The sequence below is a fragment of the Corvus kubaryi genome, unplaced genomic scaffold (genome assembly GCF_017639235.1).
Source record: "Corvus kubaryi isolate FWS band 111438036 unplaced genomic scaffold, C.kubaryi_AGA036_p1.0 37367, whole genome shotgun sequence".
NCBI lineage: Eukaryota > Metazoa > Chordata > Aves > Passeriformes > Corvidae > Corvus > Corvus kubaryi.
Window position 1 is genome coordinate 2,394,147 of NW_024581119.1, and position 25,094 is coordinate 2,419,240.

Below are 25,094 nucleotides of genomic sequence, written 5' to 3' on the forward strand. Positions count from 1 at the left end.
TTTTGCCAGAGCAAGGGTTTAATAGAGAAATGGAAGCCTTGGCCCAGAGTTCTCCTTTCCCATCCCACATAAAAAAAAAGAGAAGGAACAGCACAGAGTGTCCTGGGCCTGGTGTAAATCAGCTTTTGGTGCTGTCAGAGGGGCTGGAGGGGGACGAGGTGAGTGCAGCCTCTGCTGCGATTACAGCAGTGAGTTTCTCCTGCTGAGCAGAGTGTTGGAGGGTGTTTTGGAGGCTGTTAATCAGCAGATCCAAAAATCCAATAAAGTCCTTGCAGTGATTAGGAGAGGAAGATAGAACTGTGTGTGTGCAAGGGAGAGAGAGGAGGGAGGGAGGCATCTTGCTCTTGGTGCTGCCTGAATTGAGCAAATGCTGTTCCTTGCAGAGGCTGGGGATGAGGTCAGACGGGGTGTGGGAAGGTCTGGGTGTCCCTGGCAGTGACAGGAGCCCCTCTTGAGGCTCGTCCCCAGCCTGCAGGCACCACTCACTGCCTCCCGCTGCCCGGGCGCTCCGGGTTATTAAAAACAAGATAAGGATCGAGGTCCTGCACACACAGCGGGCTGCAGAACAGGATCACCGGCAAAATCGATGCTGCTGGAAGGAGCTCAGGAGCTGCTGCAGTGCTGAGCAGCAGAGTGGCCACTGCAGGGGCAGCAGGTACCAGGAGCCACTCTCCGGAGGGACATCCTGGCGTGGCGGGGCAGGGCAGGCAGCTCCACACTTTAAAATTGGTTTTTTTGCCAGGCAGGCTGCTGTGACACTGACAATCTCCTGCTGGGCTGGCCCTTTCTGTGCTCCAGCCTCTTCTTGCCAGAGTTGGGAAGCAGTAGGATGAGTGATGAGGGAAGGAAGGACTGGCCACAATTTCTGGGATTTCCTTTAGCCTAGGAGCTGATTGCTTAGCTGCAGATTTGGGATGATGCCTCATTAGTGAGATGCTGATAGATGAATGCTGGCTTTGATGTTTTGCGTTGTAAGGCAGGTTTTTAACCCACATCTCTCCTGGGCGGCTTGGCCTGGAGAAGAAAGTCTTTAGGGAGACCTCACAGCACCTTCAGTGCCTAAACATGACCTACAAGAGGGCTAGAGAGGGATTTCACAAGGGCATGGAGTGATAGGACAAGGGGGAATGGGTTTAAGGTGAAGGAGGGTAGATTTAGATGGGATATTGGGAAGAAATCCTTGCCAGTGAGGGTGGGGAGGCCCTGGCACAGGATGCCCAGAGAAGCTGTGGAGATAATTCCCATCCCTGGAAGTGACCAAGGCCAGGTTGGACAGGGCTTGGAGCAGCCTGGGATGGTGGAAGGCGTCAGGGTGGAATGAGATGCTGCTTAATGTCCCTTCCAACCCAGACCACTCCATGGTCCTGTGTTTCTACGAGCCGTGCTGCCAGGTGTTCAGTCTCTTGGTTTTTACTGTGCACCTCAGTTTCCTCCTCTGTGTTCCAGGTATAACAGCCCCAAGGCAGGATTCCCCCCATGCTGAGGCACCCTGGCCCAGTGCCAGTGCGAGGGGCAGAGTGTCACTGCCGGGGTGTCACAGAGCGGCACGGGCAGGGCAGGAGGGACAATTCCCTCCCAAACTCAGGGGTGCTGCAGGAGCCCCGGTGCCAGCTGAGGTGGGAGAGGGCTTGTGGGTGCTGAATCCTGGTCGGGATCAGCCGATCCTCCATCCAGACCTGCAAAGCACTGAGTAACATGCTTGTTCCTGATGGCTTTGTGTCCCTAATGGAAAGGGGACTGCATCCTGCAGTTCTGACCATAACTCATGCCCGGCAACGCCGGAAAATCCAATCTCACAGCTTCAGGATCGCAGAGCTCAGCTCTGTGGCTTTTATCAGCCAGGTCCTCCCAATGATCTCAATGCTGGGGTCATTCCGTGGGGTTTGTGTGCTGCTGGAAAGTGAGAGTGCGGGTCGAGTGCTGCAGGAACCCGGGAAGTGACTTCATCCTCTAATAACTCCTCCAGCGCCGTCTCCCAGGGAGCCCCGTGGAATTCAATTAGCTAATGTGTGCCTAGCACTCGGAAAATACAGAGTGCCACGGAATTGCTAAGTGTTGTTATTTAACAGCACACGTTTAGTGGTTGCAGCCCTGTAGTAGCAGTCACAAAATCTACACCGTAATTGCCTGCTCGTGCTGCTGCCGAATTCGCTGTGGTTGGAGCAAGGCCTGAGGATTTTTCTTCTGTAAAAAAGTTCATTAATTTTGGCTGCAGATCCTCCAGGCCTAATTTTTTACCGAGGTCTTTTGAAACAGAATATTGACATGCGGTGGGTGTTTTAAAAAAGAGGAGTGGAAAGAGGGGGAGGAATTCAGGCGGGCAGGATTTGTGTCCCTGAAATTCACCTTGGCGTGATTCCTGGTGGTCTTCTTTGTGCCTCGGGTTGGACTGAGAATGAGGGCCAAGTTTTAGGCAATTACTGCAATTCCCCCAATGTATGGAGAGGAATAAAAAACCCCCAATAGAATAGGAGGAAATGAGGGAGCTGCTGTTTGCACCCATTTGGATGGCATTTTCTGAAAGCCTGTGGTTACAAAGCTGTGTTTGCACAGGTGGAGGAGGCTTGGAGTCCCCTTTTAAACAGGATGTGAGAGTTATTTTCCTAATGGCTCTTTGCTGTTATTGCATTGGGAATCTTCTATCCTGTAAAAGCACCATCCGGCACTGGGAATGAGGGAGAGTAACTCCAGGAGGAGAAAAAGGCAGCTGGGAAACTGTTTTGTGTAGGAATCAACTTCACTATGCCTCAAGGAGAAATCGTTGGCTCTCCAGCTGAAAACACCCCTAAGATCAGGGGTTTTCCACCCCTTGTCCTGCCTGTGTTTGCCTCTTGCAGCATGGAAGGAAGGCAGGACGGGTGGGAAATCAGCTGAGAGGTGCAGGTCTCGAATAGCAAATGAGGTTTTGTTTGCAAAACGTGGGTTTGGAAATGTCAAGCATGGTGAATGAGTGTGTAAAAAGGGAAAAAAACCCCAACAAATAGGGACAGAAGCTGAGCTGGCAGCTCCAGGAGTATCGGGATTCTCTCACTCCTCTGCCCTCTGCAGCAAAGCCTGACCTTACCAAATCTCTCTTATCCCCCTGCAAACGAAGCGTGTCCCCTAGGGTGGTTCATCTCCATCTCATTGCATAGGCAGCTCACGGCTCATTTCCTCCTGACCCCGCTCTGCTGGCTGCCTTTGTGCTCATCTGATGGAAAGACATTTAATGGCCAAAGATTGGAGCTGGAGCAGAGGGAAGGGACAGGGAGCAGCGGGTGGAAGGGGTCGGGTACCGGCCATGCCACCCCTGTGTGTCACAGAGGTGATGCTTTATGGACGTGACAGCCACAGAAATGGGGTTTTCTGCAGCTGGAGGCTTGCCTGGGAAAAGATGGATATGGACAGGGTTGGCTGTAGGAAAAGACCAAAGCTTGCACAAAGTAGCCAGGGGTGATGGGAGCTGGGCAAAGCTGCTGGTAACGTTTGAACCAGAGCAAGTTCTTGGCTCTGGGGGAGCCTGTCGGGGTCTGGCCATGGTTGTTTTGCAGGCAGAGAGTCCTGGCAGCTGCCTCGGGGCAGCAGTGTGGAATTTGCCCAGGGAAAGTGGGAAAAGGTCCCTTCAGGGGCTGGTTCTGACCGTGGCACTCAGCCAGTCAGGGCAGGCAGGACCTGTGGGTTGAGCCCTGTGGCTGTGCCTGGCTGGGGTGAATCTCACCCCTGCCTCAGCTTCCCCTCATGAAGTGAGACCACTTCATTCCCTCACCCAGTAATTGCTAATTTAAAGATCAGAGCGTAACAAAACCTTCAACTTCAAAAGCTTGGAAGTGTTTTCAGGGGAGAACAGGCACAATAAATAAATAAACACACTAATTTCAGCTTCTCTGAGGCTGGGGTGGGCTGGCACGAGAAGGAAGCCTTGGATTTTGTGCATGTTCCAGTACAAAACATCTCATTTTCCTCCTGGATATCCCGAAGCCAAGAGGGCAGTGGGGCAGCTGTTTGCCTGGTGCCCTGCACAATTTGCCTCAGGGCTCTGGCTGCGGGGAGAGAGGATTTTACAGGGGTTTAACATCCCTCCTGCTGCCGTGCCTGCAGCCGGCATCTCCTCAGGCCCAGCTCCTCATTAGCCATCTGCCCTCGTTGCTGGGCTGACAGGACGCCGTGGATGAATGGATCACCTGTCAGCGAGGCAGGGGGATAATATCATTCAAATGAATCAATAGTTCACAGGCAATTTCACGTTACCCAACGTTAACGTGGCACCGTGTCCAAAATGCGCTTCATCCTGGGCTTGATCACCTTCCCGTGGGAGCTGGCCGGGCTGGAATAGTCTTGTAAGTCCCATGTTTGGGAGATTTACAGGAATTGCTCCTGCGTGCCCAGCAAAGATAAAAAATGGCTCGACTTGCTGGAATCTCATCGCCCACGGAGCCCAGGGCCGGCTGTATCCGTGATGGGCATCCAGCAGTTGCTGGAACCGTCACTCCCACCTTCTCACTCCACTTCAGCAATTAGCAGAAGAGAAATTAGTGAGGAAGGGGCATTTATTCCTGGCTAATAGGACAAGGAGGGCTGGACTCTTCTCCAGGCTTTGTCGTGTAGCTGCTTCCATGGATGTGAGGAGCAAAACAGAGCCCTCCCTTTTTGCTTTAATTTTTTTCATGTAGTCGTTTTTATAGTTCTTACCACCTGCAGAAATGCAAGAGGAGGCTCCCAGCTCCAAAACCCACAGTCGAGGCACCTTCCCACCCTCCCCAGGGCATTAGGGTGGCATCTCCTCCTGGTACCTGGCAGCACAAAGGAGCAGGGCAGGATTGGGTTTTTTTAGGGTTAGGCAGAATTTGGTTCCTGCCCCTGTGGGAAAGAAATGATTTAATTTAACAGTTGAAACTTGGTGTCCCCAGACTGGATGTGGTGATAGAGCAGCTTCACTCAGCAGGTGAGTGACACCCTCTTTGGAGGGTTTGGGGGTTTTTTTGTGGGATTTGGCCAGTGATGTACTGAACTTAGTTGACATCTTTGTCAAAAGCCTGAGATGAGCAGCACCTGAGTCAAATCCTGGTTAAACCCCAGGCTCTCCCTTCAACACCTGGGTGGGTTTCACATCCAGGGTCTCACAGCTCCATGGTCCCATTCCCTTCGAGGGCACTGAGTGGGTTTGAAGCTTTCAGGGCCTGTTTTCCCCTCTAATCCCGTTTTATGTTTTGGGCTGCTGTAGGAGTTTTCCCTCCAGCGCCTGGACAGCCTGCTGGACGACCGAGTCAACATCCTGGGATTCTCCATTTTCAACCAGTCTCACGCCTTCTTCCAAGAGTTCGTGCAGAGCCTCAACCAGTCCTGGCAGGAGAACTGCGACCACGCTCCTTTTACTGGGCCAGCAGTGAGTGAAGTCCATTCCCATCCCCCAGAACCTCCCTGAGCTGGGAGCTGTGACAGACCATCGGGAAAACCTTGTGGGAAGAGCTTCAGGATAGTCCTGAGCAATGCAGGGGTAGAAACTCTGGTCTTTAAATAATTTTTTAAAAAAATGTTTAAATTATTAAATAATTTAATTACTTAATCCTATTTAACCTTGTGCTAAAGAGCTCAGGGACATCGCCAGGCTGCCGTTGTACCTTGGATTGGATTTTGTGGGGAGATGCTGGTCCAGGAATGGGAAGGATGAGCCAGGGCAGAGCATTTTTATTAAGTAGGTAGGAGAGGACTTGGGGTGTCAATCTGTGATTTACAGGGGAGCCTCCCAATGTGGAAAATACCAAGGAGATCCTGAAAGTCAGAACTGCCCAAAGGACCTTGGCGAGCACAGCTTCTCTGTCCTGGACTGGGGGCACAGCTTTAAGTTCAAACCTAATCTTAATTTGGATTGTATTTCTCTGTGAGTGCAGGGGGTGATGCAGCTCTGGTTTGGTGTTTCCCTCAGGGAGTTTGTCCCTGTGTTTAAACTCCAGGAAAATGGCTCGTGGAGAAGGGATTGTGGCTGCAGATGGCACAGGAGGGGCTGGCTCAGGCAGATGCCGAGGGGCTGAGCTGTGCTCCTGCTCCAGCATCTCCCTGGGGAGCATGCACATCAGCACTGGAGGATTCCCCAGGGATTCTCCACAACTGGGAGAGTTTGCAAAGCAGATTTGCCACAGCAGAGGTGCAGGGAGCTGCAGCTGGGGGAGGGGGGAGAGAGGAAAATATCATCAGCTGAACCCTTTGCATGGATTTCAATGAACTCAGAGCCCCCATGATGAGCTGAGCTGCTGGAAACCTCCTCATTGTCGCCACGAAGGGATCCTTAAGAGGCAAAATAAGGAGATTTTTGCCCTTTGTGTCCTCATCCTTTGGCTTGGCTTGAGCTCACGTGCCTGGGACCATCCTGCGCTCCCTCCCACCCAGAGGCAGCTGCAATCAGCTTGCCCTGCTCAGTCTCCATGGATTTGTACCAGGAAGATTCCTTTTTGGATTGCAGGGGCTGTTGGGAGGCATTAAAAACAAATTTCCTCCTCGTAGTGCAAACAGGAGCCAGCAGGAACCAGCAGCAGGTGCGACAGGGAAATGAAAATTCTCACTGCAGGTTCGTAGCCCGCGTTGTCTTGAGCATCCAGCAAAACCTGCAGGTGGGAGGGTGATGCCTGGAGGGACTGGAATTCTTCAAAATGCCACGCCCCAGGTGGTGGGAAAAGGATTTGAGGGCGGGCAAGTTACAGAGCAGCGGTGAAATATTCCCAGGCAGAGTTTCTTTTGTCTGTGAGCTGAATCCAGGACCTTTCTGCCTCTGCTGTTGGAAATCCAGCAGGGAGTGTCCCTCTGTGTTAGGACTTCCCCTCGTAGCCCTGGGAAGGAGTTATCCCATGGGATAACTCATCCTGAAGGGAGAAAAGGAAGCTCAACATCTGGAAGTGACAGGAGGGAGGTTTCCTGTGAGCTGCAGAAATCCCAGGGCCTTCTTGCTGGAGCTGAGGAAGCATCTGACAAAGGAGGAGGGAGCTGCCTGCTCTAATGCCGTTCTCATTAATCACATTGCAAAGAAAGGAAATCAGAGAAAATCATTCAAATTACAGATGGCTAGATTTGGTAATTAGAATTTGGGCTAAAACAGATGTTTGTAATTAAGTGTTTATGTCATTGAATAAAATCCAGATTGCAAAGTCTATTTCACAGGGTTTTAATGGTTTTAATTCCCCGTGTTGGGTTTGGGGGCAAAGACACAGCTGATAATGTTTTAGGGAGAGAAAAAAGCCCCATGTGGCAAAACCCAGAGCAGCCAAACCTGTTCGTGTTTCAGTGTCAAGGATTGTCAAGAATTTGGCTTTGGGGATTGAGGGAAGTCCCCCAAACCCCCTGGATTTTCCCTGGAGCTCTGATACTGCAGAGGGGCACAAAACCAACAGGGCTCTGCACAAATCGGACGCTGCAGGAGAGGGAGAGGATCAATTTGTTAGCAGGCAAATTGGCTTTTTTGTGACAGAGGGACAAAGCTGTGGTTTAAAACGAGAATATAAAAGTAGTGAGAGGTTTTTATAGGTGACATGGGGAAAGTTGAGGGCAGTGACTGATCCCTCTGGCTGGATCTGCCTGGAGGATGTTCCAAAGGGTTTTTTTTCGCTCCTCTGTTGAAAGTTGTGACCTCAAAACTTTGTGGTTCACACCTGTTCCATACAAAGTCAGGCTGCAGGGAAGGGATTCCTATTCCATGCCATGAGGACTTGATCCTGTGCATCTCCACACCCTCCCCAATACTTAAATTGCTTGAAATCATAAAGGGTGCTGGCAGAAATCCTAATGAATTTTCCAGAGTTCAGGAGTAAAACATTCCAATCAATAATGTCAAATGCTTCACTGAGATCTACAAGTCTCTTGCTCACCAGCTAATAAGGGATTAACTGCTCAGGGGAAATGGAAATGGAAACCCAGCAGGAGACAATTAAAAATGCTGGGCCAATATTCTGATTTGGTAGGAAATGGGTGAAACTTTGGGTCGTGGGGTTGTGTTTGGTCTCATAACAGTTTCATTTGTCCGGCTGATGTTAACACAGTTCCTGATTTGGGAAAGAATTGCTGGTTGGGTGTGACATCCTGTAACCTGGACGGGATTAAGTTCGTAATTAAAATTAAGTGTATGGAAAGAGCTTCATGGAACAGGGGCTGAGGACAGGAGGGGCTGGAGAAGCTCTGTTAGGGAAAGAATTTGTATTGAAGGAAAAAATAAAGATGAGGAGAAGGATTTGTCAGCTTCTTTAAGAATCTCTGGAAAAGGCTTTCCAGGAGGGGAATGTTTAGGTCAGCCTTAGCAGGTTGGAGGAGTGAGAGGTTACCGGTGCTGTCAGAGCTGGTGTTCGAGGTTTTGATGGCATTGGGCTGGAATCCTGCCTTTAATTTAGGATAGCTTGTAGGTTTTGAGGGTTTTGTGCTGTTTTTTGAGTGCCTGATCCCACACCAGTGTGGTCAGTGAGGTCTCACCAGTGGTCTGAGTAAAATCAAGCAGGGTTGAGTCCAAATTAGGAACAGAGTGGAAGCCAAAGATTTTTCTGGGATCACTGAACTGGGTGAGGTTGTCCCTGCAGGGCCGCTGGTCAGGCTCTGAGAGGAGGAGAGGATGCAGATGCCACTGCAGGGCTGGAAGCCACAGCCAGGGTAAGGTGGGGAAAGCAGCCCCAGGCCGGAGACTGAACCCTCTGCCAGGAGCTGGGATGGGAAGAGGATGCTCCTGGAAGTATCCATGAGGAAAATGCAGCCTTGATAGTAATGAGCTGCAACGGCTTAATTCCAGCAGAGTCAGGAGGTGACAGTAATTAAAAGTGAAATCTCACTCGCAACAGTGAGCACGAGGGAGGAAATGGCTGATTGGTAACGAGCCCAAAGCCATGGAAACTGTTGTGCATGGGCGAGAAACGGGGTTTGTGAGGCTGGATGGACAAAGAGAAACCTGGGAAAGGCAACCAAAGCCAAGGTGAGAAGGAGAGGGGGTGAGCTCTGTCACTCTGGACGTTCCCTCAGCAGTGCTGTTCCAGCAGGGAGCTGGAGGTTGTAGGAGGGATGAGTGATGTCTGGTGGCGTCTGAAAGGCAGGGTTTGGCTGCTTGACAAGCAGATCAAGCAAAACTTCATTTTTTGTGGGTCTGCCTGTTAGAGAAGGGGTTGGACAAGGCCACCCGTGATGGCTGAAGCAGCACCGTCTTCCCTTCTGTGGGAGCAGGCGCAGGATCTCAGGAGCAATTCCCCCTGGCAGTTCCTGGTTCTCTCAGGAGCATTTCCCCTGGCCAGCAGATTTGATCAGGGCCCCCAAAATGCTCAAAAAACCCTCCTTTGATTAGGAAAGGAAAACTGCAGAAACTGAAAGGATTGGGAAGGAGCAAGGACAAACAGAGACAGAGAGATGACGGTGACGGATGAAACAAGCACGCAACAGCTACCCCAGCTGATCCCAGGCTGTGCACAGAGCACTCTCCAGCTCCAAGGTGCAGCAGGAAGGTGGATTTTTGTCCCTCCAGCTGACTTTTCCCTGCCTTTCCCCCCCAGCTGTCCTCGGCGCTGCTGTTTGACGCCGTGTACGCCGTGGTGACGGCGGTGCAGGAGCTCAACCGCAGCCAGGAGATCGGCGTCAAGCCCCTGTCCTGCGGCTCGGCGCAGATCTGGCAGCACGGCACCAGCCTCATGAACTACCTGAGAATGGTGAGAGGGGCTGAGGGCTGCTCCTCGCTGCCAGCTGGCTTTTGAAAGCAGTGAAAAGAGAGATCTGGGGGTTTGGGTTGTCACCGGCCTTGGAACGACATGAAACTTTCCCTTTTTCAGGCTTTGCTGCAGAAAAGCTGGAATTCAATTGGTTTTTTTTTTAAAGTCTGAATGTTTTGAAGTGATTTGAGCTCTGACTTGAGCTGATATGAGATCACGCAGTACAATTGCTCAGAGCTCAAGGGCAAGATGCGAGTTCCCCTATGGGTCTGGGCTCCTTTGAACTCAAAGTTGTCATTTCTGGGACCAAACTGGCACAAGAACACTCTGAAATTCCATCCCTGTGGCAGAGTCAGAGCTGAGGTGAGCATGCAGCAGGAGGTTTCTGAGTCTGTTTGGGTGCAGCTGAGACAAGGAAATTTTATAAGGGGTTTTTTATTTATGAGGGGTTTTTTTCCCCGCAAAGGAAAGCTCAGCTGAGCCTTGTACCACTTTGGCCCATTGTTTTAAATCTCACCTTTGCTAGGGACAACAAAATCCTCCAGCTCCCCATAACTCTGCTGCTTGGACACCCAGTGGTCTTGGCCTTGGGATGGAGGGAGGCAACGAGGGGATGTGGAGCTGCTTTTTCCAAAGCAAGGAAATCTGGGGAGTCCTGCACCTCTTGCTGCTGATTCCCTGCTCCTCTCTGTGTCTTTTCTCCTCTATCCGAACTCCAAAAATAATTAGGATTGAGACAAGAGCATTGTTCCTGCTGGGAGTGTGGGGTGTGTGTGGGACCACCCCTCCTATCTCTGGAGAGGGGCTCTGGGGTGGGGCAGCCTCGCTGGGCGCTGTAACTGAGTCTCTCTTGGACAGGTAGAATTGGAAGGTCTCACCGGCCACATCGAATTCAACAGCAAAGGCCAACGCTCCAACTACGCCCTGAAAATCCTGCAGCACACACGCGGCGGCTTCCGGCAGGTGAGGCAGAGCCAGGGAGGGCTGGGAGCGTGTCCTGGGTGTCCTTGGCTCAGGGTGACCCTCTGGGGGCAAAAAGGGGCCGTGGATCCCCATGGTTTGCACCGTGAGGTGCTCGGGGTGTCACCGTAGCTCCGGCTGAGCCCCGGCTGGCAGACACGGCGCCTTTGGCTTCATCAGGAACGCGCCTCAGGATCATTTAGATTTGTCTTGATCTATCAGGCCCTGGAGGGGGTGATGCCAGAGCCAATCTCTGGCCTGTCACAGCTGCTAATTCGGGGCGGGGAGTCTGTGCCAGCTGCAAGCTCACTTCTCACAACCCTTTTGTTCTAAAGCTTGTGGCTGCATTTGCTCAAAATTATTTGGAATGGGGAAAAATGGGAAGATTTTCCATGAAATGGGGAAAAAAGGGGGTACTGTGAACCTTTTCAAACTGTTTCTGGGAGGTAAAGCGAATGGGACAATCCCATGTCAGGAGCTCCCCACCATCTCTCCCCTGTGTGGGGAAGTTCAAGCTCATTTCACTCTTGGTTGATGGTTCCTCTCCAACAGGGTTGCTCAGCTCACACTCTGATTTACGTTTGTCTCAGTGCTCGTAGGTTCCTCACAGCTTTCCTCTGCCCACAGAACACCGAGCAGATTTCATTAAAATCATTAATTCGAGTGGTATTTCCTCATCTCACACTTTCTGCCCGAGCCATATTTTCTGGTTTGAGCTGAAGTTAAGGATAACTGTGTGGGACCACAGGTATCAGACTGGTGTGATTACATGACACCAATCCAAGGAATTTGCTGGTAAATCCAAACCTCATTCAGGCAAAAAAAAGTAGAAATCCCAGAAAACAAGTGGTTTCATCAGTCTTGTTTCCCTGCTGACAGCTCCACTGCTGCCCTTTTCTCAGAGATTGCCACTTCTAGATGCTGGCAGAGAACAAAAGCTATTGTATCCTGCCCTCACCAATAGAGCATTTTGGCACCAGGAACCCTCCCCTGGCCTGGCAGCAGTGAATTTCAGCCTTGGCAAGGATGTTACCTGCCAGTTCTTACCTGTCAAGTGACAGCTTGGCTTTGATGGTGCCTTTCTCTGAGCGAGCAGGGGCGATCAGGATGGCATTTTCCCCACAGTGAGATCTCTCACAGCATCAATGCCCTTTTAATCCTTTCCCCAGCCCATCACCCTCTGAACGGAAGTGACAGATCCAAGCCCATCTGCATTAACAGGAGCACGCATTCAGCTGGATTCGGGAAGGAAATGCTGCAAAGCTCCCCGAGACAGCTTTGGTTTGATGTGTTTGGATGTGGCAGGGACTTCACGTTAAACGCCCAGGTCCTCTTGGAGCAGAGCTTCCCCCAGAGCTCCGCAGGGAGCTGTGACTGCAGCCTGATCTGCCCTGAGACTAAAGCCTCTTCTCTTCCCCACAAACCTGGTGTGACAGGAGAAAACCTTTCCTGACCTGTTGTAACAGCTCGGTAAATAAGGAGCTTTGTGTCTGTGAGATGCCCAGGAAAGCTGTGCTGGGATTAAGCCTTCCAAATTCCCCGTCGGGGTGCACTGGGGATGGAGCACTTCCAGCCACAGGGAAAAAGTGCTGGAAGGACAGGGCAGTGCCTTGGGGGTGGCTGCAAGCCCTGTCCTGTCAGAAACCCTCCAGGAATGAGCTGATTTATATAAAACTGCTCCTGTGACAGCTTTTCCGCCTTCTCTCCCTTTCTCAGAGATTTTTCCTGACCCACAGCAGTGCCCAGAGGGGTGTCAGGGCCCCTCCCAGCCTGAAGGAGTTTGTTGAGATGTGTTTGACTGGGAAGGGCATCCCCAGAGAGCTGTGAGACCCATCAGGCTCCTGCCCAACCTGCCTCCCCTCCACATTCCTGCTAAGGGAAGCCAAAGGCAGCCCTGCTGTGCCATAAATGGTTATTTTCTTGTTGCCAGCCTAGCTTCTTTTAATGAAAAGGACTAAATAAATCATTAGAAATATTTTAATTAAAGGAACAGGGTAAAGAACAGACATTCACATCCTGGAGACAATCTTGCTCCCGAGGGTTGTATGAACTGATTTGTTTGAAACACTTCTATTCCCTGCTTGGTTTTAACCAAGCTCATTTTAACTCTGCCCATTCCTCTCTTCCTCTCTTTCCATCTCCTCCTTTCTCTCCTTCCATCCAGTGGAGCCACAGGGGCTTCCAGCTCATCAGCTTTGATGGAGAGTTCACCGAATTTTGAGGCTGATCCAGCCAGCAAGCAAATTAGAGCCACTTAGATTCTCTAACTTGCTGCTGCTTTTGGGCAGGGAGAGGCAGGGCTTTTTGACATCCAGTTTTTAATACGTTTATGTAACGCACCAAACACGTCCTTTCCTGATTTAGCTTAACCAGAGGAATTTTTTCCACAGCCATATGAGAGCTGCTCTCTCTGCTCGAAGGATGCTCCATAAAGCACAAGCTCATTAATGTGCTGGTGATCTATAGATCTGACAAGGGCTGGGTTTGGTAAATGTCATCCTTTTTATTTTTTTTTTTCCCCCCTTTTCTTTGCCCCTCTAAAAACCACTGCGGAGTTCCAGCAGGGTGATTTGCTGTAAATCACCAGCTGAGGTTTGGGAGCTGCACGGGGGAAGGAAGCGAGGAGGGGCTGTGATTTAGGGAAGGGAAGGAGGAAGCTGCAGACCCTGACCCCAGCTCTCCCCATCCTAAGTGAGGCCGATCAGTCTCCACTTAACCACAGGCCCTGCTGGTGTCCTGAGACAGAGCAGTGAAGTGCTGGGGCTGTTAATTGGGATGTTGATGAGATACAGATGAGTTCCCCGCCGATAGCTCTGGGACCCTCCGCAGTCCCCGCCACATCAAACCTTTTTCATTTAGCAGCAGCTAATCAGCCTCGGTGGGACTGGTTCCTCTTCAGCTGCTACCCCCACGGACAGCTCAGGGACAGGTTCTGCCAAGAGCTCGATGACTTTTGCCCCCAGGACCTGACAAACTCCGTGCGTGCCACCACAGCCCTGCCTGGGCTGTGCCAGGTGTCAGTTGTGTGGTCCAGAGGGGAGATTTGGGGAGGAGGGGACATCTGGGGGATGCTGGTGGCCTCAGGGGTGAGGTGTGTGTGGTTCTTTGGTTTAACAGTTGATGCTTTCAGTGCTAATTTCAGTGGAGGAACCTCCTTGCTGTGCTGGCATCAGTGGTGTCACTCAGGAATCCAACCCCGTGGCAGCCCTGGGCTGTGTCCTCAGAGGGATTTCCTTTGTTTGTTTGTTTGATTCCCTTTTTCCCCTCCCCAGTCACTCCCAGATTCCCTCTCCTTAGGGTACCTTGACTGCATTATGCACTCCTTCCTTTTCCTGGGGACACGGAGAGGAGGAGATGATGAATGCAAGCTGTAGGACAGCACTTGTAATCAGAGCCCAGAAGGTGCCTGTTGTTGTCTGCCTGTTCCAAGAGCTGGATTCAGAGCTGCCTTTACCTTAATTTGAAGCTGAGAATGGGGATGGTAAATTCCTGTGGTGCCTCTGAAGCTTGTGGAGAAGTCTTGCCCTGTCATCCCTGTGCCTCCAGAAAAATAAGCAGAAGGTTTCATGAAAATCATTACTTTGAGTGGTCTTTCATCACCTCGCACCACGAGGAGCCTCAAAGCCTCTGCACAGAGGGTGGAAGGAGCGAGCCAGGAATGCCCCACGTGGGGATTTTCTTTGGAGATGAGAAATCTTCCTGTGCCACCAACCCAAATAACACCTTTGTGAGAGCAGCTGAATGGAGGCCCCTCATCTGCCCGTGGGGATGGAGCAGTGGCAGCAGCAGTGGCATTTCCCTGCTCCTTGCAGGCTCGAGGCTTTTTGGGCTGATTCATGCTCCCAGTTTCACAGTTTGTGTTTGCTCCCTGCCTTCACAAGGATGAACGAGGCAGACCTGCCTCGAGATGCCTGTGGGTGTTCCAGGATCTCCTTAGGGCACAGGGAGACGCTGGGAGGTGCTGAGATGATGCCGTGGGAGTTGCACATCTCTGAGGACGTGGAGGGAGCTTTCTCCATCAGGCCCTGGGCTGTCACCTGTCACCAGGTCACATAATCCTTCTCACAAAGGTGTTGAGCTCCAGCTTGCAGCCAGGTGCTTGTGCTGCCCTCGTTGCTCCTCTAGGACAGGTATCACTCCAGCTCCTCTGATCATTAGGAACCACTTCTCTGGTTTTTCAACCTGTTTATTTCTGGCTGGTTTGTGTGTATTTATTTTTGTTCCAGTGCCATCGTTTCAGCTTCAAAAAGCTGTTCTACCTCTTTGCTACAGACCTCCTCCACCTGCAGTATTTATACAGACCAATCACATCCACTTCTTAAAAACCCTGAGTCCTAAAAACCCTGAAGTCCTTGTCCAGAGCCTTAACAACAGGATGGTCTCATCCATGTCCGTGTGGAGCATTTGATTGTTATCTAAAAAACTTTGCAGATGGATATGTTTGCTGTTTTCCAGAGGCTCTTTATATGTGGATAGAGATGATTAAAATCACCTTGACATCCATCTTGCACAAGGGGGATGTGAGGAGCCCAGGCACCCTCTGACACTGCAGAAAACGCAGCGTGAGGAGCTTTGTCGCTGTGTGAGGGGCACAGTGGTGAGCTGGCACCCGCCAGGATGGGGGGAAGTGCCCCTGCACGTGGGATTGCATGGCCTTGGTGCTTTTAAAGGCAAGGTCAACCCCACAGCACTGTCAGAAGAAGAGGCAATTAGTCTCAGCACATGCCAGCAGGGGAGGGACAAATTGGAGAACAGCGAGGGCTGTTAAAATTAAAGTTAATCTGTCACTAATCTCTGGCTGAGAAATCCAAGAGGGAAGAAAAATTAGGCAATGTTTGTGAGTGATGACTCGATCTGAGAGGCGACTGCTGTAGAGGGGCTGGTGTTCAGCAGTCAGAGCAGGAGGAGACACCTCTGTGCTGAGCTGGGGAATTCAGGAGGGGTTCATCCCACATGGATTCAGACCCTGTGCAGGCCAGTGAAAGCTGTGCTCCAAGGGCTCCCTGCCCGTGAAATACGTGGGAAATCTCCCAGTTTGGGGCTGTTGTTCCCAGAGGTGAGTCCTGTACTAGGAACGGGCACGGCCCCGAGGCTGCCAGAGCTCCAGGAGTGTTTGGACAATGCTCTCAGGGACGCACAGGCTGGGATTGTTGGGGTGTCTGTGCAGGGCCAGGAGCTGGGCTTTGATGCTTCTGAGTGCAAAGCTGTCCTGCTTGCCCTTCCCACTGCTCCTTGTGCCTTGAGGAGGCTGGATTTGGGACTCCTCACAGATTCCCACTGTGGCTTGTCGGTCACTTGGGCTGGATTTGCACCCACACCTGGGAGAGGAAAGGACTTGGCCCTTCCCTCAACACCCAGAGGGATCCAGTCTGTGAGGGTGTCTGTGCTGGGCTCAGATCCGGGTGACCCCCTCGAGCCACTGGTCACACCAGAGGCCAAGTGGTGCTGAGAGCAGGCACGGAGACAATTCCAGGGCTCCAAACCACCTTGCCCCCCCGGACCTAACAAGATTACTCAGTGACAGAAGGGAAAATCAATTAATTCCTCCCACCCTGACAGTGAGAGGATAGCCTGCCTCAGTCCCAGTGTCACAGGAGGGAGCTGGGCATGGATTTGCTCTGGAGGAGCTCTGAAGACCCCCAGCACCTTTAGGGTCACCTGCTACCTCTCAGGGCCACAGCACCCCACTACAGAGGTGTCAGAGGACGCCAGCAGAGTGCTGGAACCTGATGGGACAGAGGAGAAAAAGGAGGAGAAGGGGATTCAGAGGGAGCTGGCCTCCATCAGCCACGAGTATCCACGAGGAAAAGCAGAGGAGGAAAAGCAGAGGCTCTTTTAAGGACAATAAGAGAGCAAGAGTTTAATTTGCATGCTCTGAGCGAGCTGCTGGAGGTGCTGATCTCCCTGCCCAGAGCTCTGAGGGAGGGAGATTAGGCTCTTGAAGTTAAAATTAGGTTTTGTGGAATATTCCTCCCCCCTGGCTGAAGGCAGTTGTGTCACAGCTGAGTCCTGCTGTCCTCCCCAGCGCTGGGAGGACTGGTCCCTGCCATCCACGCTGGGAATCTGGGTTTGCTGCAGCCATGATGATGCTTGGATGGGTAAATCGAGCTGTCAGTGGAGCTGTTGGGTGTGATGAGCCTGAATCAAAGGATTAGGAAGTGCTTAACTGTGGTAGTTAGGAGCTGGAAGAGGACACGAGTCGTGGAGCAGCACTACTGAGAAGGTGGCTTTGTCCCATCACCTGCCACCAAGGTGCATGGCAGAGGTTCCCAACACCACACTGGCAGGGACAAACCCGCAGGTTGGGGATTTCTGGCTAATATGGACCCATTTGGTGGCATTTGGGGACAGCACACAAGGCTGTGTGGCTCCCAGGGAGCTGCCCAGCTCAGAGCGTTGTCCCCGCGCAGGGCTCTGCAGGGAGGACGCGTGGGAAGGCAGCACAGGGCCGGGTTGGTGGCACTGCAGAGCAGGTGGGGGGTGCACAGCGGGTTAATCTCTCTGCTGACCCGTTCTGGGGTGCGTTGTGAAGGTAATGGAGCATCCCTAAACAGGCCAGCTCCGGGGTTGTCCCTCACCAGAGCCATATGGGCAGTGACTGGCCCTATAAATCCCCTTATTGTGCTGTTTCTCTCTCCAGATTGGCCACTGGCACGTCTCTGAAGGGCTCAGCATGGACAACAGGATCTTCTCCTCCAACATATCCGACAGCCTCTTCAACACCACGCTCATTGTCACCACCATCCTGGTAAGGGAGGGGGGCACCTGCAGTTCCCATCAGCTCCTGGCCAGCCCAGCCCTCAGGGGTGGGGTCAGCTGGAATATTGCTCCCTGGTCCTACCCCCCACCCTGTGGCATTTCCACACTGACTCCACAAAGGAGAGGAGAGCAAATCTCTAATTACAGCACGGGGAACAATTCCTGGCAGAGTAATTAAGCTCAAGTCGATGTTTCGTGTGGAAATGGTGTTTGATGGGTTCAGAGGCAGCTGGGGGCAGGGCTGGGATGGGGACACGCTGCCATTCTGCATCCAGCTTGGAACTGGGCTCTTGTTTGGCCTGTGGAGTGGGAAGGGACATTTGCCCCTTCTACCCATAAAATTATAAATATTGGCCAAGATGGGCACGATTTTTATGAGAATTTCACATCCACAGGCACCACTGTCTGTGTTCAGCACGTTCTCCTTCCAGGTGCTGCCTGTCCAGTGATGTTTTTGCTCCTTCTTTAAAGACACCTAAACTCCTGACTATCTCCTCTTGCCCCACAAAGTTTGTTGAAAAGGAGACAGACTGGAGAAGTGGCTCTGTGCCAGGAGAGATTGAGGTCTGGATGTCCTGCCATGACTTGGAGCAGTCACTGGGCTGCCCTGGCACTTCCCAGCTGGAACCAGCTCCCAAATCATGATCCCTTAGCGCTGCTTCATGTCCTAAACTGGGATAAATCTGCTGCACCCCCCCACAGCAGAGGCCAGTGTGGAGACAGTTCTGAGAGCTTGGCACCACCCGAGCTCCCAAGCCTCCCATATCCAGGCTGAGGGGCATTCACTGGGCTGGGATGTGCTTTTTGGGGTTGGAACTAGATGTTTTTGAGGGTTTCTTCCCAATCAACCCACCCTGTGAGCCTCTGGCGCTGCCCTCCCTGCTCCGTGCTGGCGGGACGCCTCGGCTAAGATGGGAATGACAGCTGCCCAGTTTCACTGCAGGAAAACCCTTACTTAATGCTGAAGTGGAACCACCAGGAGCTGGAAGGCAACGACCGCTACGAGGGCTTCTGCGTGGACATGCTGAAGGAGCTGGCGGAGATCCTGCGCTTCAACTACAAAATCCACCTGGTTGGGGACGGCGTCTACGGAGTCCCCGAGGCCAACGGCACCTGGACAGGGATGGTCGGGGAGCTGATAGCTCGGGTAAGTGGATTAGCTGCTCTTTTTAACTCTGCTCCGCTGGGATTTGGCGCTGCAAAGCCCCGGTGCTTCGTGAAGTGCTCCGGGAGGATGAGGATGGATGGGGTTTTAGTCCATGTGGGAGGCTTGGAGCAGAGGATTTCCACTTAATGTGTTCTGCCGGTGGAAAATGTGTTTCTTGGGGTGGTGTGACGGTGTGGGAAGAAGTCAGAGCAAGAACAGGGCCGTGGGATGCTCTCCAGGGTGCTCACTTTGTTGGAAAGGAGACCTGAAATCTGGGATTCTATATAAGAACTCGTTGCAGAGTTAATTATTAATGAAAACTTGCAACAGGAAAATGCACAGACTCTGGCAGGGCTTGGTACAAGCTGAAAACATTTACAAAACCAGACTGGGAAGGAGGCAAGGAAGAATACCATTTCAGCCTAGAAAAGTTTTGGCAGATTCAGTTCAGCTGCTTAACTCGGTGCTGCTTTTGGAGAAGAACATTTTCTATTTCCTTGAAGTGCATGGCTTGAGTTCTTTTCACTGCTCTGCTCTGTGGAGCTGTTGCCCAGCAGCAAAGCTGAAAACTGAATTATTTTGCTGGGTTTGACAATAATTCTGCATACACCTGGGCTCAGCCAGCCTGGACCACCCCCCCCTGCTCTTTGTTTTCCTCTGTGTTCCTTCCCAGGCTTCCTGAAGCTTAAATACAGCTCGGAAAATGCTCTGAGATCCTTAGGAAAATAGGCTTAGCCCCAGCTAACAGTGGGATTGATGCTATTTAAGCTAATACCTCCTCACTGATTTCTACCCTGCCTTGTCATTACTGATGTGCCTGTGAGAGCCCAGTGACACTTTCCCAGCTGGTGACAAATCCACGGTGACGTGGATTGGTGATAATCCCCCCACTGTGGGAGAGAAGACCCTGAGTCATTTGCCTTTTGCAGAGCAGGAGGACAAGGGTCCAAATCCATCCCCTGTGGCTCCAGGCTGGGCTCTGAGGCTCCTGCCAGATCTTTCCTCCCTGGAAAATGAGCGTAGCTTCACTCTGTGGTTTATCGGGCACAGTGGAATTAGGTTGAAGGTTGGACTGGAGGATTTTGGAGGTGTTTTCCATGATTCTGTGGTCTTTAATGGTTCCATGATCTCTCAAAGATGCCCACTGGCACCGTCTGCTTCTTCCCCACATGGCGAAGGGTGATGCTCATCCCACCTTAGGAGTTTCAACTCAGTGTTTGAGGTCAGCTGGGACAACTCTTTTTCTGAAAGAGGGAGGGATTTGGGGTTTTCAGAGGGTCACAAACAGGGCACTGAACAGACTGGAGACTCTCCTGAGCTGCCTCCCTGTCTCCTGGGTCACCCTTCCCAGAGCAGTCGCTCTCGACACCAGCTGAGATCCCACCTCCATCTGCTCTTTTAAAAGAGCTTCTGTGAGGCTGTTTGCAAATGCTCCAGGCTATTGGCATCGTTTTTATCCACCCTTGTGTCTGTGTGTGTGTACACACACACAATTACACTCCTGCAACATTCCTTTGGGGAGGCAGGAGGGAAGGAGCCGAGCGCAGCATCTGATCAAAGGCAGGGAGCAGCCATCAAACTTTTGGCCTACTAACCTTGGCAGTGCCTCTTCATTAAATGGGACCTTCTGGAGGGTTGTTTTTCTCCAGTGAAGAGTGTTTTAACTTCATCTTCACAGAGAAACCATTTGTTTCTTCTGCAGCTTGAGCCTTATTTAGGAGGATTTTTACTTCTGCTTCTGCAGGGCAGAGCTGTCAGAGCCTGTGAGGCTGGATCACAAATTGGAGAAGAGAAACAGCTTTGTCTGTTGTTCTCCCTATATCCCTGAGAGTTTTTAATAATGGTTTCAGCAAGTTTTTGATCAATCCCAGGGACTGGGCTCAGGTCAGCCAGGGCAGAGCTGTGTGTGCTTGGTGTTGAGTTTATTCAGCACTGCCTGGGGTGTTGTTTTTTGAGGGCTTTTCACTGTCCAAGGGGCTCCTCTCCATCCTTGACAGTCAGTCCCCAAGGGAGTTTGTCCTTGATTCCAGCCCCTTGTTCATCCCTGTCCCGCGGGATCCAGCAGATCTGTGCTGGGTGCACATGTTCCTCTTTCAGTGGATTTATCCCTTGGGCACTCTGCTCCTTTAGGACAGAGAGGGGATCAGTTGGGGCACAAACCTCTCAAAAAAGTCCCAAATCCTTCCCAGAATGAAAGCTTTTCCTCTGTCCAGCACAATATCACTGTAGGAAAGTGATTCCTCCATGACCCTGATCAGCCACCAGAAAATTAGGTTTAACTCACGCTCAATAATGTGCAGGACCAAAAGGTCACAGACTTACCCAGCTCCATGCAACACTTTCCCCGTAATCCCTCTGTGGCACGGAATCTTCTCAGAGCAACTCTAGGCTATTTGGGAAAAAAAAATGTTTCTTTCTATTGCTTCTAAATTAACCAGCTATTGATTTATTCTTAAGCGCTGGGAATTCCATTACAGCTAATTGTGTGCCGTGCTATGACTGAGCAGGATGCTGTGCTAACATAAATTTGCTGTTGACCCAAATTCACCAGTACATGTCTTATTGACCTGCTCACAAAACAGACTGGGAGGTAAGGAAGAGAGGGAATGGGCTGGCTTGGGAATCCTGTACAGTTTGTGATCAGCTCATGGAGGTTTGGCTTGGGAGAAATCACTTGGAAGGACTCAGAATCACAGAATGGGGATTTAGTTCCAACCCCATTTACACCTTCCACTGTCCCAAGCTGCTTCAAGCCTCATCCAGCCTGGCTTTGGACACTTCCAGGGATGGGGCGGTCACAACTTCTCTGGGAATTCCATCCCAGTCCCCCCCCCTCACAGGACAGGACTCCTTCCCAATATTTCATCCTCCTCTCTCTCAGTTTGAAGCCTCTCCCCCTTGTCCTGTCACTCCAGTTCCTGATGAAGGGTCCCTCAAGCCCATTCTGTAGTGAAGGATGTCACCCACCCAGACGAGCCTGGGCTAATTTGTCCCTCTGAGCACGCAGGGCAGGGACATTGAGCACCCTGCTCGTTCCTGGAGTGAGCAGGGCAGCAAAGTCACTCTCCCTGTCAGCCTTCCTGGCTCTGGCACAGACAAACAAACAAGGGAGAACAGAAAATCTTCCCATCTCCTGCTTTCTGGCATCAGAGACTTAAAGGGCATTTGGGCTGGAAGAATTACATCCTGCTCCTTGCTGCTGCAGTGCAGCTCTGGCTCAGAGTCCCTGATGGTGTCTGCACTTCCCCTTCTCTCTCTTTCCAGCTCATCCTCGAGCTGAAATGAATCCTTTGGCACGGCACAGACCAAGGGATGTATTTTCACAGCAACATGACAGCCTTGGCCTTGTCCCACCACCCCGGCCTTTGCTCTCCTGCCTTGAATCTGGCCAGGATTTTGCCTTGAATCTCTCTCCTGCCTTGAATCAGGCCAGATACAAAGCTCTTTGTAAAGTGAGGGACGTGAAGTTGTCCATCTTGTCCAGCCTCAGGAGCAGCAACACCAAGAACAGGAAACCCCTTAAAGCTTTGGGGTGCTGGTTTTCCTTGCTGGAGGATGGGTGCTGCTTTCCCTTCAGCTGCTCCAAAGCTGGAGAGCGGCAGGAAGGGGAAAGGGAGGAGAAAACTCTCCAGAACTGGCAGAGTCCTGGTGGGTGTTGGTGTGTGGAGAGAAGAGCTGAGTGTGGGTGAGGGAGGCAGCAGGAGGGGGTTTGCAGGCTGTCGTGGTGGCAGCTGTGACAAGGGGGCTCCAGGAGAGGCTGGGAGGGGAGGAGCTGTGGGTTTTTGTGCAACCACGGTGAGGGGATGGGCAGAGGGGTCTGCAAAGCGCTGCTGAGACATCAAACACAGGGTGGGGTGAGCTGGGCTGGTCTCACTGCTGTCCCTCTGTGCTTTGGGTCCCCATTCCTGGTGCTTCACCTCAGCTGGCTTTGCCATGGGCAGAGTGAACACCTGGCACAGGCTTTGTCCTCCCAGCCACAGAGAGAGTCCAGCTGAGGCAGGGTGGGCGAGGGCAGACTCAAGGCTGACATCTGCACTGAGTGCTGGTCACCCACCCCTGGCTGTGGCCTGCAGGGAGAGCTGCAGCCTCCGGGGTTTGCAGGCTGTCACTTCCGATACAGCAGAACCCACACTTGTCCTTAAAAAATCCCCAAACACCTGTTTGGAGTGACCCTCCTGCCTTTAAATGCAGGAATAGGCATTTGAGCTTCATGGAGTTGTGTGGAACAGCAGAAAACCTCTGGAGATGATCCTGCAGGGAGCAGGGTCACCTCCAGCTGGGTGGGTTCCCCGTGGGGCAACAACCCCGTGCTGGTGCTGCTGGCTCTGCAGTCGGGTAATACCTGGCAGCCAGGTGGCTCCTGGAGCTTGAACAGCAATTTCACCTTTCTGAGAGGCTTTTTGAGCACAGGGACAGGGTAGAAAAAGGTTTTGCTGCCTCTGGTCACGCTGCCAGGGCTCCGTGGGCAGCGCTGGTGACAACACCGCTGTCATGCGCACCCAGGGGATGCGGCATCCAAGGAGCTGTTCAAGCGAGGGACTCCTGCTCCTGAAAGAGATCCCAGCCCTGTGCTCCCAGAGCTGTCCTGGCTTGTTTTCCAGGTGTTTGACACAGACACAGCTCCGCTGGCACCTTCTCCCTGCGCTGTGTCCCCACAGCCCAGCGGAGGGCTGGGAATCGCTGTGGGGCCGGAGCTGGGCTGTTCTCCCGGCTGGTTCCTGCTATCCCATGCCGTGGGAGGCTTTGCTGGGATGCTCTCCGGGCTGGGGCTGACGTCAGGCTCCATTCATCACCATTAGCACCGAGCTGAGCCCTGCCAGCCCCGTGGAGAGGGGGTGGAAGCCGCCTCTGGACTGGCAGTCCCTGCAATTTGCTCCTGAAGGATGCTTAATTGTTGTTCCTCCTCGGGAGCCCGGCTCAGCCCCCGTGTTTAATGTCCTTTCCAGAGCCCCGATGCAGGCAGAGCCCACGGGAATGCCAGGTAGGGTGGCGGTGCTGGCAGCTTTTGTCTGGCACGCCAGCCCACCTGGGTTTCCTCTCACCTAGCGAGGGTTTGGCCTTGTTTAGGCGGTGTTTTGTCAAGAGAAGCGGCTGTCTCCGCTCCCAAAAAGCTCTGGGTCGTTTTCAAAGCCTGTTTCACGCCGACATTTATAGCTGCAACTGTGCTGGGAGGATGAAAACCAACCCCTCTTTCCCCCCTCCTTTGCCTCCTGTTTTTCCCTCTCCCCAGAGCCCAGATGTGGACAGAGTGCAGGGGCACAAGGCAAAATCCATTTCTCCTCCCCCAGGGCATCCCTTAGCCCAGAAAATCCCAACACCTACCTGTGCTCAGGTGGGGGAGGCTGGAGGGGACTCAGGTCTGCAGAGCTCCACTGAGCTCGGTGAATCACAAGAAGTTTTGTCAGGAAGCAGAGCTGAAAGCATGAAATGGATGAAATTCAGGCAGAGAATTCTTTGCATGCCATTGCCAGATCAAAGTTTCCTGCTATCAGAGATCAGCTCTTAACTTGCATGACTGAGCCTGCAGAGAGAAGAGAAGAGTGATGAGGAGCTGGGGCTCTGCTGCAGAAAGTTCGGATGTGGCAGGAGTCCTAAAAAGTTGGCAGGGAGTGAGCAGAAGGAATAACTCTGGTGGAATGGCAGAAGCCGCTGGAGATGAGAGAAGGGAGCTGGGCACAAAGTCAGAGTGCCCAGGGAAGGCTGTGCTGTGTCTGTGCTCCCTGGGCACAGGGAGGGGGATGGATTTTGTCGTGTTTTGTGTAGGGAAGAGCATTTCAAGGTGCTACTGCCTACGTCCAGCAACCCCGAGATGTTCAGGGAACAACCAAGATGTTGCTTCTCCCCAGGGAATGGTCAGGACCCCAAAGGTGGGTAAGCGTGGGGACAGAGCTGCTCCTTCCATCAGCACTTCTGTATTTGCCCCCGAAATGAAAATTTCCTGGAAGCTTTGCCATGAAACACTCCTGACGTGGCATTTTTACCCTCTCTTTTAGTCTGTGGCTTTGCTGGTGGAATTGTGTTCAGTTTGGAGAACTGGGAGAAGAATTCAGACTAAGCTGTGTCTGCACCGGGGGCTTTGCTGGGAGAGCTCTCCCTGGGACAGTGGTACCTACAAACCTTTTAAGTAGAGACAAGAGAGGTTCAGGGAGCTTTAGGCTTTCCTTGTAGATAAAATTCTCCACATGCCACGTTCCAGAGATGAGCTGATCCCATTTTAGTAATCTGCCGGTGTTTACCCAGGGCTCAACTGCTCGCACACCACGTTTGGATTATTGGTGTCTTTTAAAAAGCCTCTGGGTAAATGTCTGGCTATGCAGAAATTCTCCTCAGCTCATAATTCATTCCAGCCTGAACCTCTTAGGAATCTGTAAGAGCTGCTTGGAAACAAAAAACCTGGTGCTGAGCATGTCCAAGCAGCCCTGGATGGCCTGTGAAGTGTCACCTTCTCCGTGACCCCTTCCTGGGCTCCTGGGTCGCCTTGCCTTGCCTTGCCTTGCCTTGCCTTGCCTTGCCTTGCCTTGCCTTGCCTTGCCTTGCCTTGCCTTGCCTTGCCTTGCCTTGCCTTGCCTTGCCTTGCCTTGCCTTGCCTT

General features: G+C 52.2%; 1 protein-coding gene across 1 annotated transcript in view; it reads left to right on the forward strand.

The window, feature by feature from the left end:
• Window positions 1-25,094, forward strand: part of GRIK4 (glutamate ionotropic receptor kainate type subunit 4) — a 176,122-nt gene that overhangs the window by 131,650 nt on the left and 19,378 nt on the right. Inside the window, 5 exon segments of the mRNA XM_042034171.1 lie at window positions 5,201-5,362; window positions 9,486-9,638; window positions 10,497-10,601; window positions 17,239-17,346; window positions 18,301-18,504. Coding sequence (XP_041890105.1) covers window positions 5,201-5,362; window positions 9,486-9,638; window positions 10,497-10,601; window positions 17,239-17,346; window positions 18,301-18,504 — 732 coding nt within the window.